Below are 16,033 nucleotides of genomic sequence, written 5' to 3'. Positions count from 1 at the left end.
ATTTCTATTACTTGGAAAACTTGAAAACCTTAATTTTAACCTGATGGAATCGAGAAATATAAATATGTGCCACTAGTTTAGACCCTATCCAATCTGACAGGGTTCTTTATAATTGTTGATAGTTTTTTTTATTTTATATTGAATTCCTTTAAACTTGAAATGAACTGTTCTAAATGCACAGCATGAACGATATTCAGTCAATTAGGATAAAATATCTTTATGTGGCTGTTCTGTGGCTGTACTCCATTATCTGTTAATGCAATGCTTTATTCATATGGTAGTTGACTTTTGTTTGTTTAAGGTTGAAGTGCAATATGTGAACGGAAAACCTACTTCTGGCAAAGACCTTATAGTTAGAATGAGCGAAAATGGACAATTTGAAAAAGAGCAAAAAGTGACAACAAACGACGACGGCCTGGCAACGAGTATCTTTCAGACATCTCAGGGCATAAATAAAATTTCATTCACTGTAAGTTTCGAGAGAGTTATAAAAATGCATGTTCTCCTCATTTATTCAAGGTGTCACGGGTAATCAAGCGAGTAATGTTTTAGATCGGAGAAGTACACTCAAGGCTTTGGGAGATTTTACCCGCTATTTTAAGGTCACGTTTGTATGGAGGCTATTCGTTGGCAAAAAATCCAGCCTTGTTGATTTGAGTTGAACAGTTTGTTTACAGACAAACTACAATTGCATTTCTTTGTATGTAAACTCCAATGTTGAATTCAGTTTGCAGATTTAACATTGTAAACATGCACTTCAAACAATACATTTTGTTAAACGACAGAACATTAACTGGATTTCTATGAGTAGCAATACCAAGTATCCCCCATAACATGCGGAATACTCATTGTTCGAGGATACGCCGACAAAACAGAAGTTACTTTCTTAGCTTTACATTGTCAAACCATCATGGTTCGAAACAGCATAATCCAGCTGTACACGTTTTTCAATAGGAGATAAAATACGCTCCGCATTTTCCGCCGACTACACCATCGTGAATAAACGTATTTATCTGCTCATTTTCGGTATTTACCGTCAACGACAAAAAGGAAACAAGAACACGCACAGGCGTAGTTTCCGTTTACCACAACTTTGAGGTGTTTACTTAGAAAATAGATATCAATTCTGGGTACATTGTTGTAGAATAATGCACGGTTTGAGTTCAAATGCGTAGTAATATAATCACGAAGGCTGATAGGCCTGAGTGATTAATTACAAAGCATTTGATCGAAAAACGTGCATTATTATACAATATTGAACGAAAAATTAATATTTATTACCATTCTAACACGTCAAGAAAAAATAAAGTTATTATTATCAAGTTAGATTTTATTTTTGGTGATTAAATAAAGGCTGTTCCAGTGTGTTGAAACAAAACTGTCGTTAAATCTACCGTGTGTAGAAACATTTTCAGAATAACGAATTTTGAAAACGTTGATAAAACTTTGTTTCTTTATTTTATTTCACTCTATAACTTTTCAAGCGAAATACAAATCGTTAAAAGTGAAATAAATATAAAACTCAACTCGTTTGCGACATTAAAATTGCGTACGTGATTTCATTGTTTTTCACGTGATGTTTGGCGCTACATTGTGACGTCACGTAAACAACACTTTAAACGTTTGTACAGCGTTAACGACTGAATTAACGATATTGGTGTTCGGATTCATTTTCTTAGACCATTTTCTTTCATTCTAGATAATTTTCACAACAAAATTAGACAAAAAATTGTTTTTATTTATCAGAATCTTCAAACAAAATGGCGCCTTGAATGTGAAAATATACAGGAAGATAAAAAGAACGGCGAGTGCATTGTTGTAGAATAATGCACGCTTCGGGCCTTCTTTGTTTATATAGAAAAAAATTCCGGTAGTGTTAGAATTGTTCGCCAAACATAATTCACTTGCATGATTGCTATTCTATGCCTTTATTCAATCAACATCATCGGACTTAAAATAATTAGAAGCCTATAAGTTTAAGTTTTGAAACGTTGTAGATACCACATTTAAGAACTCACCAGGTTACTTACTGTCTATTGTGACTGATTTACGTCATGTCGTATTTTCGCTTTGTTGCCTCGAACATGGGAAAAAAGTAAAAACGCGAAGAGACAACAAAGTAAAACACTGTCGTCCCTTCGTGATTTTGCTTTTCCGCATTTTCGAGGCAACAAAGCGAAAATACGACGGAATAAGTGCGAAAATACGTCGAATAAAATATGTCGAATATACGCATTCCATCTGTCGTTTTTTTTTTCTTTTTCGCATGGTTACATTTTCGCTTTTTTGTATTGATACATTTTCGCATTGCTGCATTTTCGCTATTTCACATTGTTACATTGTCGCATTCTCACGTTCCGGTTGCACATGCGCATGGAGACATAAAACTGAAAATATCTAAACGTTACAGCTAATGCCATTTTTTATACTATTCAATTATTGTTTCCATGCGTTTAGAAAATGTGACAATGCGAAAATGTAACTATGCGAAAAGGCGAAAATGCATAGAGACGACAAATTGACATTTTGGTGTCGTTTCGTGTTTTCGCTTTTTTGTATTTTGAACGCAAAATGCGAAAATACGACAGATGGAATGCGAATATACGACAGATTGTATTTGTCGTATTTTTGCCCTCCTGTCGTATTTTCGACATGTTGCCTCGAAAATGCGAAAACAGGAAGAGACGACAAAGTTCAACTTTGGCGTCCCTTCGTGTTTTCGCATTTTCGCAACCTGAGGCAAAGTAGCGAAAATACGACATAGCGTTAATCAGCCACCATAGTCTGAGGTTAAACATTTTTCAAGGTAGTAAATATTATTGATTATTTTCAACGACAAATAATTTTTACTGGGGGGTTCCAATTTGCATAGGAATGAGTAACATTGAAAGTTAAGCTCTTACTTAACCACTTTCAACTTTTCAAGTCAACACCTGATAGAGATTTTGATACGACTAAATACTAATAAGTCTAATATTGACCAAATTCAGGCTGTTGTCTTTCCTAATAGTAGCATTTACATTACATTATTAACATGAATTCTAGAGTTTGACTTGACAAGAAAAAACTTTTAACAATAGAAAAATTAAAACAAAAGTTGTATGTACCCTTTCGTGCATAACTTTTTATTTTTACCATTTTGCATAGATATATTTTCCAATTTTTACCTGTTTTTGATAATAATATTTAAATGTGTCTAAAGGTATGCATCTTAATTATCAGTTTATGTATACCTTGCTTATTTTATCTCTAAGAAAGCCATCACTTACAACCCCAAATAAATATTCTGTGTAGTATTTCATGTGAATAAATATAGTTATCTGCTTTTGATCAGATAGAGAGCAAGTCTAGGTAACAGCTATTGACAGCATGTATACACAGATTTTAGAAGTACAATGAATAAAAGAAGACCGTAACCTACGTCAGCTTACATATATTTAATAATTAAAGGTTAAATCACATCCTATGACTCAAAATACCTCCAAATTGAGTTGAACAGAGATGCTTGAGTACACTGAATATTTATTTCAACATTAAAATGGGACAAATTCAAGTTTTTGGTTTTTCAACGGAATTATCGATAGTAAACTTTGAATAGTTCCGTGGTTATACACTTGATCAAACATTTATTCTTTTCTACAACCCAATATAGTCCATGACACAGTCTTACTGTTCAGTTCTCTTCATTCGTGTTGTCAAAAGTGACTTCCATGTATTGCATTCTAGTAATGTTTGCTGAATGTAAAAAACATGTTTGCGAATACTTAAACAATTTAATCCGTTATAACGTATGATGGCACACGAACACTGGCGCTGTCGATGAAAAGCTAACTCAACGCCAATTGTTGTTTGTGTCCTTATATATGGGGAAACATTTCCTTATGTTAATTACAAACTTTAGTTTTTGCATATTATCATGCTCTTTATTAGTATAAACATTGAAATATTATATCTTAAGCAACTTTGCATTACTTGAATATTCCATGCTAGAATACGTTTTAACAAAATCAGAGGATATTCAAAGTCAACTGTAATGCAGTTGATGTATGTGGCATTTATTATTGAAATATTTTGTACCAGCAAGAGTTACCTCTCTTTATATTGTGCTTGCGTGCATATTTGCTCCGCCTATTAATGTTCGTCTATTTCCGTGATAATGCCATATATGGTAGTTGCAAAATCATTTAAAAATGTTAATTGCGTTAGAATGTAAAAGGAAAGTGTAGTGTTGTCAACCTGAGAGTGTAAACTGATGCAGTAACAAATGTTACTCAAGGATCGACAATTAGATTTTTACTAAATATGTTTAAAAGAACCGAAGTATGCATTGTCAAGTTTTAAATGTTGGATTTTTGTCAACGAATAGCCTCCATACGTTTGCAGTTTCGTTTAACAAGTGCTGACTGAAAGCAGCAAACTTTCACATAATTTCGCTACCTACTATTTTTGTTTTATTTCCAAAACGTAAAATAATCAGCACTATACAGAACCTCTGTTTCTTGTTATTTAAAACAGCCTCTCCCAACAGACAAAATTGAAGGACACGCATTTTGTATATTTATCCAGGGACATTGATGTGCCATTATCTTAAAAGTATATTTCGTAATTAAAATAGGTAGCCACATCTGACAATCAATATGAAAGCGACGTATTTGAGGTGGCTGCATACGCTGGAAAAAATCTAATCCAAGTTGAGCCTGTGAAGACAGTGAGTATTCTAAAATATTAGATTACAACTAAGGGCGTCCGTGTCGAAGAGCTTTAAGTCGTTGACTTTAAACCAATAACCTCTCACCGCTGTGAATTTCCGCAGATACTTTAAATTCTCTTTCACATGGGGAAGTTATCCTGCTAGCCTACAGACAATTGGTGGTTCTAAAAATCAGGTGTCCGCTTTTTAAAAAAAAAATGGATCGGCAATTTAGGGTCTTCCTCCACCGACAAGTTTTGACCTGAAGTTACTAATTTTGTTATTTACAATGACTAAAGACAGCGACGTTTTTTCTGCGTTAACTAGACAATTATGCTTCTGTTTTTGTAAATTTATGGGTAGTATACTTCTTCCCATATTTATTCCCCTTGTAGCTAGGCGTTGCCTTTTAAGGGTTGAGGCATATGAATTTCAGACGCGTGATCGTAAAAGGCGACTAAATGGGTTCGAATTACTTGTGTGTTTGCATCTCTCAGCTCAAGCAGGTGAGCTGGTTTTGATCGTAAAAACCAAGGTTAGCCAAAAATCATCTTTCCTGTTTTGGCGTTATATGACCTGAATTCTGTTGATGCGCCGTAAAATGTGTTAAATTTACAGTCCATAAGTTGTATGTATTTCCTATAAATCTGCTTACGTTTCTTGTACATGGGACGCTTACTGCCTAAATCGCTAATTTAAAAATTGTAAAAATACGTTATTGATACTCACCAGCTATATAAGTGGGTCCATATGTAAAACACATTTCATTATAGATTTTGAATGACTTTACAAATACTATTTTATTTACCCAGGAGAGGAACATTATGTTGATGCGGGCTTTTACAAACATACAATGGAATTATTACGGATATTCTTCCACAGGAATGCTTTTTATGGTATGTAAAATTCCACCGTAGTCTACAAATCATGAAAAATCAGGACTTGATCACTTAATTATTTTCTGAAAGTCTAACTTAGTCTAGTTATTTTAATAACTACGATAATGATGATAAATGATAGTGGTAATGATGATTGTTTTGATGATGATGATGATGGTGGTGTTGGTGCAGGTTATGTTGATGATGATGATGGTGGTGGTGTGGTTGTAGTTATGTAGATGCTGATTGTACTTATATAATTGATGATGATGATGATGATTTGTTCAATAAAGATGTTGGTGGCAATGTTGGAGTTTGAAGTGATGTTGGTGATGTGTAAAATAATAGTTGCACATGTATGATCATTTTTATGGTGATGATGGTGTTGATGTTTTTGATGATGATGATGATGATGATGGTTGTAGATTTTTAAATGATGATGATGATGATGATGATGATGTGTATAAATTGAATTGACGTTGCTTTTACAGGTTATTCTACGTGGTAAAATAGTTTATACAAAATATAAAGATGCAGGAAAACAAGCTAGTGTAGAGATAACGAAGGATCTACAAGAATTAGTCTCACCTGATGCCAGACTTCTTGTCTTCTATGTTGATAAAACTACAAACAAGATTGTGGCTGATTCTTTTAAGTTTGAGGTTGAAAAGAGATGCCGCGGTAAAGGTGTAAGTAAATTGAAATCAAGACACGGTATATTAAATATAGAATTAATGGAAAAGTGAATAAAATAATGAAAAAAGTAATGAACCGAAAATATCAATTACTTTAAATAATAATTATATAAACATGTGTATACTGAAATGATTACGCTCAAGAGATGTAAATTTATCTTGTTACGTGTTTGATTATTTAATCATTCTTATGTTGCATGCTTATTTGATTATACTTACATGTGTATGATTATTATAACAATGCTAATTATGCTGACAGGTATATGATTATCTAATAATGTTGACAGTGTATGATTATCTAATTATATTGAGAGGTGTTTGATTATCTAATTATGCTGACATGTGTATGATTATCTAATAATGCTAACATGTGTATGATTATATCTAAGTATGGCATCAGGTGTATGATTATCTAATTATTCAGACAGGTGTATGACTATCTAACTATGCTGACATTTGTACGATTATCTAAATATGTTGACAGGTGTATAATCATCTAATTATGCTGACATGTATCTGATTATGTGATTATGCTTGCATGTGTATATATGATTATCTATCTAATGATGCTGACATATGTGTGTGCCACAAGGTGAGAAAAAATGTGTAGCCTGACCGGGCCTCGAACCATGGACTTTCGGAATACCATTCCACGGCTCTACCGACTGAGCTATCCGGCCGCTTACACATCTTCTCCCCTATTAAGTGAACAGTTCTGAACCGTGACATTTGTATGATTATCTTTTTAATTATGCTGACATCTGTATGATTATTTATGCTGATATGTGTAAGATTTTCTAATTTTGCTGACAGGTATCTTCTTATGTCATTATGCTGACATGTGCGGTCATATAAATATACTCTCATGTGTGACTATCTAATTATGCAGACAGGTGTGTGATTATATATGCTGACAAGTATTGTTTATAACTAATTATGTAACAGATAATACTAAGGTAAGTAGATACATGCAGGAATTGATCGCTGTTATCTTTATCAAGTCAGTTTCAAGTTTCTTTTTAAATGTTACTGTTAGGTTGATTCTTACATCACCAGTAACTTTTCATTCCATCTCTGGTGATACCAAACAAATTATATACAGTTAATCTTGTGCAATGAGATTTTTGAACATTAACTTAAATTTCAACATTTTAGCTGAGGTTACAGACGATGAAGAGGGAGGTAAGGCCGGCAACCAAAGATATGTTGACTGTTACCGGAACCCCTTTTATGCACGTGGGTCTAAATATAATAGATAAGGCACTCCTATTACAGAACGATAAGAATGTTTTAAGGAAAAACAAGGCAAGTGATAAAAATGTTAAATGAAATGAAAATTAAATATTCTGCATTTTCAAAATTTCAGACGGTGGATGTTCTTAGGTATCAAATTAAATCAACACTGTTAATGCAAAAGTCAAGATTATCTGGTGTAGGGGACTTTAATTGCCCTTCGTTATTTGAGACACGAGCGGGCACCTGAGAAGCACCATCTTACGTTCGTAAACTAATCGGTTAAAAATTTAAAGAAGTGAAGTGCCTACTTCTGCTTATATGTATACATTTTCATGAGACGCCATTAGCCTGAGCTGTTAACAATAACATTACCTGTCCAAAAGAAACTATATTCTGTCAGATATCTCAGTTCATGTAAGATAATTTTAAAGCAAACCTCTATGCACTCAATTTTAAAATGAGATTATATGAATCAACTTATCAGTCAGTTTCATTTGTGTTTTGAACGTTTTTGCCAATCGAATTATGGTGCAATAATGCAACTAGAAGAAATATACATGGATATCTTAGTTTTATTTTGCATGCTTGTTTTGTAAGTGCCTATAATCAAATCTTTACGTTTTTTATTTCATGTAATGAAATATATAAGATAACTTATGATATTGATATATTGTCAGATGTTTGAGATTCTCCAGTCACATGACCTTGGCTGCGGAGAAGGTGGAGGGAGATCAGGAGCTGATGTGTTCAAGGTCAGAATATATGTTTTCCTCTATACATCCTAGTGTACACCATACTGAAATGATAATCTAATATGTACTATCTTCAATGGCAATTATCGACAACGAAGAGCATGTGAAATAGCTAATATGATGATTTATGTTTGTGGTGAACACATTCTCAGTTAGAAGTGAATTTTCTAAAACATATTAGCAAGAGCGAATAGCGTGAATGAAAATATTAAACAAATCACTTTCATACTAATAGGACATGTTCGTTATTTTCTCGTCATTTACATTTAAAGTGTAATTATATAGGTTTTTTTTACAAAACTTAAAACTAGTCATATTCTTAAATGAGCTTATTTATGTCATTATCTTGACGCCAAATCATGTAATTACCTTGATGTCATGAAAATTTTAGCATGTGCTTGCTTTATCTCTATGTACTATATGATGAACAATTGCAATCAAATGAAATTTCATATCAGAAAACCGGACTTACAGTGGTAACTAACTCTTTATTGGATGAAAATGATATAGTACGGACCACAGCCGGCTGCGAAAGAAGTACAAGGAAACGTCGTGATGCCTACGGTAAGTGTTTGCTTGATAAACTAGCTTGCTTAACTTATTAAGAATTTATAACATTATACACAATATGTTTCATATAACTTTCCAAGCATTGCGTTAGTGCAAATAAATACATAAAGTCTAAAGGTGCTAGTGTCGTACGTCTGTGTAATTTATGAAACAAATGATCTCCCGTAAGGATTGTCTTGGTGGCAAATCGTTCAATTCTATTATGCGTACAGTGCTGTGAATTGACACATAATTGAAGAAATAATACAGTGTTATTTCAGAATCATTAAAGATGCTTGTTCTAAAACTGTCTGAATGACTTCAAATGCTGTCGAAATAAGTCACAACAACAGGAACAAATTCTATTAATGGTACACGTTGATTAGAATGGAATGTTTGTGAATATGACGATTACTATAATTATGTTTAAAGGTTGAATGCACATTCAACAGAAGAATGAAAAATTAAACCCGCAATATTTTGTTATCTATAGAAAATATATCGCTTCATCTTCTTTGTAAATGTAAATTGTGTTTCCTCAACGAGAGAAAGGTTGTCCTCCAATACATCTATAATACTGTAATGAATTAAAATCAACTGTGCAGGATTGTATTCGTTACAAAATATTTTCAAAAATTATTTGGCCCATTATAAACGTTTAAAGTACACGGGTGCATAAAATGTGTAAAATTCGTTACACATGATAAAATTGTGATATGTGCAAATGAAATGTTAATAGAATAATGGTTCTCTTTACAGGACAATTAGATGAGAAAAATGAATACCGGGAGGATATTGCAAGATTAGATAATCATCGTATGCACATTTACACTAGATCATATTACCGAGAATCCTGGATGTTTGATGTCTTCAGTCTAGATAAGTGAGTCACTTACCGCTTAAATTTAATCAATAAAGTACAATAACCCGAATTTGCTGCAAAAAATTTACTTTCCTATATTAAAGCCTATTTTATAGAAGACCAACTATTATAAAATTTACAGAGCTCTGTAAGAATGAAAATCAAGCTACAATAAAAAATATTTCCAAATTTATTTACAATGCTTTTGTACTGAGGAAGTCTTAGCTTTGTTAACTATGCCAATTCTATGGAAGGCATTTACTTTTATTATGTGTATGAAATTGATTTATATGTCAACATCTTATTCATCCTCCACAAACAATATGTTGACAATGTAAATTGTGGTCATTGTTAAATCACATAATGCAATAGTGATATACATGTATATGCAAATGACTGACAAAACTGTTTACGTCAATGAAATTATCTATCTATCCTATTACTTATTTAACGCTCCGTTGTAAAGAAAGCATGTAACTGACGGTATCATGTCAAGTCCGCTTCCTAACTGAATGATCAATTGGAAAATGAGGAAAATATATATGCTTTACAAAAACTCTTCTGCCTAGTGTTTATACAGTTGGCATGTTACCGGTCCTCTAAAGAAGCTATATTTACTAGATCTATGTCTCCAGATGTGTTATTTCTACATGTCATACAGCTTAACTATTACAAGCGTTGTTTTGTTGTCTTATTTTATGACGACCGCCGCAAGAACACATCTAATGATTTCACAACAACCATGATTAAATGTTGAATTCTGCTTAATGGTGCTGGGAGTGGACGGTCACTTGAACAGGCTCGATTAAACCGACCCTGCATCATTTTCTATTTTGTCGTGCTGGGCTTTCCTAAGGCATTCATGTTCTTTCTTTTTTGTGTACTCTACGATAGTTATACACACTATGGCCCTTTTGTCAAGTTATGGCCGTCCCAAAAAATAGCCCAATAACCTACTTCTGCAGTAAAGAATTAAGAACTCTTCTAACAATGGATCGAAATTAGCGATTATGGCCGTCATGGTCCACTTGACATCGTTAATGTCTCTCACTTCAGTACTTCGCTTATCGGTATTGTTAAGACCATTAAGTTTAAAGCTGTGTTGTTGTTTTTTGTTTTGTTATTTCAAACTAGTTTAATCGCATTTACAGTTTACGTTAAGTGTTTTAGTTATCAATTTTAATGTGTGTGTTTTAAGATATGGTCGGATGCGAATCGAGCTCATTGTCCCCGACTCTATTACAGAATGGAGAATACAGGCTATTGGTACGTATGACTTTTAAAAATTATAGGCTTGGTAAATTGTAAAGACTTGCACCACAAGGACATTATAAAGCCCAATTAAATAACGGTTTTGCATATTTCATGTTCGTATGAAACTAAATAATGTATAGGATTGTACATTTTAACGAAATGTAAAGTAATTCGATCGTACCAAACATCAAAACTATGGAATTCTGGTTAAGATACCGATATAAAGTCACAATATTGATGGTATGTCAACATATAGCCGCATGATGCCCTGCCAGAAGAATCATTGCTATAATAGCCAATATGTTATGTAATCAATTATCTGGCCAAAGGAGTAACTGTTAAATATCATCTTAAATGCCTACTATGTGCCAAATCAAATTATGGTATAAGTTACATAATATTTCATGAAAATCTGTTTTTTATGCCAGGGTATTGTCAAATATTGTGTCATAAGAATTGTGTTACATGTAAACATATTGTTCACTAACTTAATGACAATCATCATATAGTCGTTATTGTCTGGTAATAAATTGTTTGATTTAAACATACATGTGTTTATTTAAGCTCGATTGGACACAAGTTCTTGCAACATATATTAATCACTCTCGAATCCGTTTCCTTGAAGCAACAAGTACTGGTGTCATATGGAAAGACATGGTCGTAACCGGAGTAGGGCTCGAACCAATGATCTTTTAGGCTGAGAAACACTTAACACTAAGCCACCGCTCCCCGAAAATAGAATGTTTGTTATTGTATGAGTTTGCAATTTTGTTTGTAACTATTAAGCCGATGCTAAGGCGTGAGAGATGTCCACTTTTTCATTATCTCTCATGAAAAAATTCTGTTTTTGTCAACCATTTGCTTTACTAGTATATGTCATAACTGTCGACATTGTATAATATTACAGGTATTACGGAAAACGACGGTATGTGTATTGCTGACGAAGTCGAATTAAAGTCTTTCAGAGATTTTTTCGTTCAACTGGATCTTCCGTTCAAAGCGACTCGTTTTGAACAATTCAATGTAAAAGCAACGATATTTAATTACGACGTGCCGGTTGGTGATAATAAAGTGGTTAGTATGACATTATATTTAACAACAATGCAGCAATCAGCAGTTTAAAATGTGTACGAGTTGGAGTTTATTGTAAATTGTTTTGAAGACATGTTACAATTAGCTGTCTGAGTATCTGATTAATATCGTTCAACCAAAATTTAGCAGGTTATCATTTGGCAATATTTTTTTTTATCCGAATAATGATGTCTTATCCGGAACAAAGAAGGAGAGGGAGCGTTTCACGTGGAGTATTGAGATGATTCATATTTCTACTTGTGTTCAATATCCCAGGTTATAAATATAAAAAGCTCAGAACTCATGTATTTGATTTGTAAAGTAACATTAAAGTGTATACACATACAAAAGTAAAATCAGAGATTGTAGAAATCGTTCAAAAAAAAATGTATTCTAAAAGCATTGTCTCACTTGCCTTAATTACTTTTTTGCATTGTCCCATGTTTTAGCAAAGCATCATTTATGATGTCACTTGTGTTTTGTTGTTGCTTTTACATTTCGATACTAATAGGAGTATTGACTGAACATTATCATTAAAGTGCAATGTCTATAAAAAATGATTGATTAAATACATCTCAATTTATTTTTTAAAGCGCGAAGTAAGGGTCATTTATGTCACGTTTAGATCCCTTTCATTAATGTCATGAGTAAGAAAATGTTTCCTGTAAGTCGTGTCTCCATTTAGGTCAGTATTTATTTGCAAAGAGGGTACAATCTATGTTCAAACAGCGACTCAGGGAATCCACCACCTAGAGTCAAAATTGAGCTCCCGCAAAAAAGCGAGAAAATTGTAATTTTTTCCGTTGATACCTTTGAAAAGCGGTCTATATCCGGTGAAAGTGTCCGCCATTGTGTTCGACGGTATCCCGGAAGGGGATGTCATTGAAAAGAAACTTTACGTTGAAGTAAGTGGTTTAAAAAAATATTTAAAAGAAAACTTTCAATAACATTTAAATGATATTGCGATGTTTGATGAATTCAATGACAAATGTGAATTTTACTAAAACGAGTTTTTAATGACAATTATGAACATGATATATTACGGTAAATCCGTATAGAATATGCCAAATGAAATTAATAATTTTACAATTAGGCTTCATAATTAATATTTACTATCATAATGGCTTTCATGAGATATTTCAGCTTGGTTTTAGTGGATAAATATTGACTGTTTACTGTTTAAGTTCGTATAATTATAACTTTGTTGGAATAATGTGTGTTGGTAACAAACATCCTCAAATTGTTTTCATTTTCTTGTTGATATAAAGTACATTATGTAAATATTACAACGATATTAGACAGTATTTTCATATGCCGAACATATGATTCTACATTTTCTTTCGATTCCACGAGCCATGATTAACATCTCATAATTCTACAGGCAGATCTATATATAGATAATAATAAAAAAACAGATTAGAACATTATATATCAACCATTCATTTCTATTAACTGAATGTGGCTAAAGAAGAAGAAAATGTGACAATTGTTGTGTGTTTAGGTCCAATAAATCAGATGGAAGATTGTTAGAATGATATGCGTGTAGTTCATGTGCGGTTGTAAGGGATACTTGAAAGAGATTCGATGCACATTTTAGCGCCTCTAAAAAATCAGTCAAGTCAATTATCTATAATAATAACTTAAAACCATCTTTTCTTTGCATTCGAGGGTCATTGTCCTTGTCACCCTATACACGGTGTGAAATCGTTTCGGGCTGATTTAAAATATTTCCTAGGTCCTAAACTGATTTGGATTTATGGTACCGGATTGACTAAGATATAAAATGGATATTTATAAGTAAGAAAATATATAAAATAAACTTATTTACATCTGTAAGTGTTTGCATATTCTACTTGCACGGAACATTGCAAAATGTAAGGAATTCATACACAACTTTATACGGTTTGATAATGGTCTTTTATCAGTTGGAATCGAAAACAAAATTCACATGTCAATGAAGTAGTAGTAAACGTTAGCATAAAATTGCCAAAACGTCATTATTATCTTTGATTTTCAGGTATTTCATGATCATTGTATAACAATATCCGTATTGATAAAGTGGTTTTAGTAAAAACTTTTGTGCAGAAATGAATTTGTAGGACGTATTTTATGACAACCGTGTAATATTAAAGGGCACCGGATTGGTTTATATTAAAAGAAAGCAAGGCAACGGGCTGATTGTAGGCCTGAAGTTCACTGCAACTCTAAATCAATCATATAGTTTTTTTGTTGATATTAAAGGTATAAAATTCAAAAATCTTGTTTAAAATTGCAATTGCAATCGTCAAATTTACCTTTCTTGATGCTGATAAAGCATTGTAATTATAGTTTGTTTTAAAGTTTTAAGATCAAAATAATATCATTTTACAGAAGTAAAAGGTACAAAATGTACTTAGATCCTGTCAAAACAACAAGGTTGGGAGGTAAAAGGTATAAACTGCACATACGGCCTTTTTAGCAATTAAAGTTCCAAATAAATTGTGGTATAAGGTTATAAGTGCAGTAATAGCCTTGTTCCTCTAAAAAGAATTTTGATGTTGAAGTTATTGTTACTGTTGCAAATTTATTAATCATGTCCTTACTTTGAAGAACCTTACGCTATGTCAACTACAACTTAGTAAAACTACAACTTAATAAAACGAACGTTATGAACTACAACTTAATAAAACGAACTCTTGAAATTTTATTACATCATTTTTGGATCTTCATATTACTATCAACAACAATTCTATTCACACGAAAATCTATGATAAAAGAGATGACTTTGACTTTTGTATAGTTAATTATCCACATTTAGATGGAGACGTACCCCATGCAACATCTTACGGGGTTTATGTTTCTCAGTTAATTAGATTCGCTAGAGCTTGTAGCAACGTTAAGGATTTCAACGAGCGGAATATTTTTATTACCAGCAAGCTTCTAAAACATGGCTACCGCTATCATAAATTACGGAAATATTTTACTAAATTTTACAATCGTAACTTTGATTTAATTTCTAAATTCAATAGTGATTTAAAAACTCTTCTGCGGCAAGGGATTAGCCAGCCTGGTTTTTATGGCGATGTGATTTACAAACTTCGTAAGATTTTGGGTCATGGTAATTTTTCTGCTATTTTTACTAAAATCATTAAACGTTTTATTAAAAGAGGTTATGACCCTTCCATTTTAAGACATACTGCATGTTTAGTGTTCAACCCTTTTACAGTTGGACACTACGCTTTCCTCTTTTGATTGCATCTGACGGACCAAGTGGGAGACTATGATGGATAGTTCGTAAAGCCCTTTGGGACTGAATTGTCTTAATGTTCGTCTTCTGCCTTGCTTCGTCAGGCCCTTGTAGGTGATTTTCTTGTTGCTCTGTATTCCTTTAGGACATTGAGTACTTTTCTTATGGTCATTGGGTTTACTTTTATATATGTCTACATGATAAATTTAGTGTTTTACTTATTTAACCTTTTGTAACCCTGACAACTGTTAGAATTTCACTTGGCGGGGATTCATTTTATTTACACTGTCTCGTTTATAGGAACATGGTGGGGCTAAGAGCGAGGTTTGGTGCACCATTAACCGGTTTAAACTCCCCAGCAGTCATTATTATGCTGATGACCGTTCCAAGGCGGCGCCCCACTGTGTTCCTCAGATGTATGTCTATGTTGTTTCATACTGTTTTGGTGACACTTTTGCTTTTGTCCCTTGTTGTTTTCTCCTCTACGGTAAGTATCTTCCCCATTGCCTCTATTTTTATTTCTTTGATTACCCACCACCCTTCCCCCGGTCTCCTGTCCCCTTCCCCTTTGTGGGCATATTATTATTTTTCTTTGAATTCCTAATCAGTTACAAATTATTTATCATTTAATGCTTAACCTGTCCATGCTCTGTCTTTGCCCTGTCCTGTTTTTGTTTGGGGTCCGCCTGGTCTCCTTGCCGTTGGTTCTTGTTGCTGGGTCGTGTGGGGGCTTGCGTTCATTAAACGCCGCCTTTCCTTGTTGATCTTGCTTATCATAATTTGTGAGGCGTTACCTTCAGTGGAGACCCATTTCGTTTCT

General features: G+C 33.2%; 1 protein-coding gene across 1 annotated transcript in view; it reads left to right on the top strand.

Annotated features, from left to right (window-relative positions):
* Positions 1-16,033, top strand: part of LOC132727739 (complement C5-like) — a 60,282-nt gene that overhangs the window by 11,249 nt on the left and 33,000 nt on the right. Inside the window, exons 11-20 of the mRNA XM_060713308.1 lie at positions 302-469; positions 4,616-4,708; positions 5,503-5,586; positions 6,060-6,257; positions 7,419-7,568; positions 8,177-8,251; positions 8,710-8,815; positions 9,560-9,683; positions 10,861-10,928; positions 11,824-11,990. Coding sequence (XP_060569291.1) covers positions 302-469; positions 4,616-4,708; positions 5,503-5,586; positions 6,060-6,257; positions 7,419-7,568; positions 8,177-8,251; positions 8,710-8,815; positions 9,560-9,683; positions 10,861-10,928; positions 11,824-11,990 — 1,233 coding nt within the window. The remainder of the gene's footprint in view (positions 1-301; positions 470-4,615; positions 4,709-5,502; positions 5,587-6,059; positions 6,258-7,418; positions 7,569-8,176; positions 8,252-8,709; positions 8,816-9,559; positions 9,684-10,860; positions 10,929-11,823; positions 11,991-16,033) is intronic.

The sequence above is a fragment of the Ruditapes philippinarum genome, unplaced genomic scaffold, assembly GCF_026571515.1.
Source record: "Ruditapes philippinarum isolate M1 unplaced genomic scaffold, ASM2657151v2 ctg2483_1_1_1_1, whole genome shotgun sequence".
Taxonomy (NCBI): domain Eukaryota; kingdom Metazoa; phylum Mollusca; class Bivalvia; order Venerida; family Veneridae; genus Ruditapes; species Ruditapes philippinarum.
Note: the sequence above shows the minus strand (reverse complement) of the source record. Positions and strands in the feature narration are given on the sequence as shown.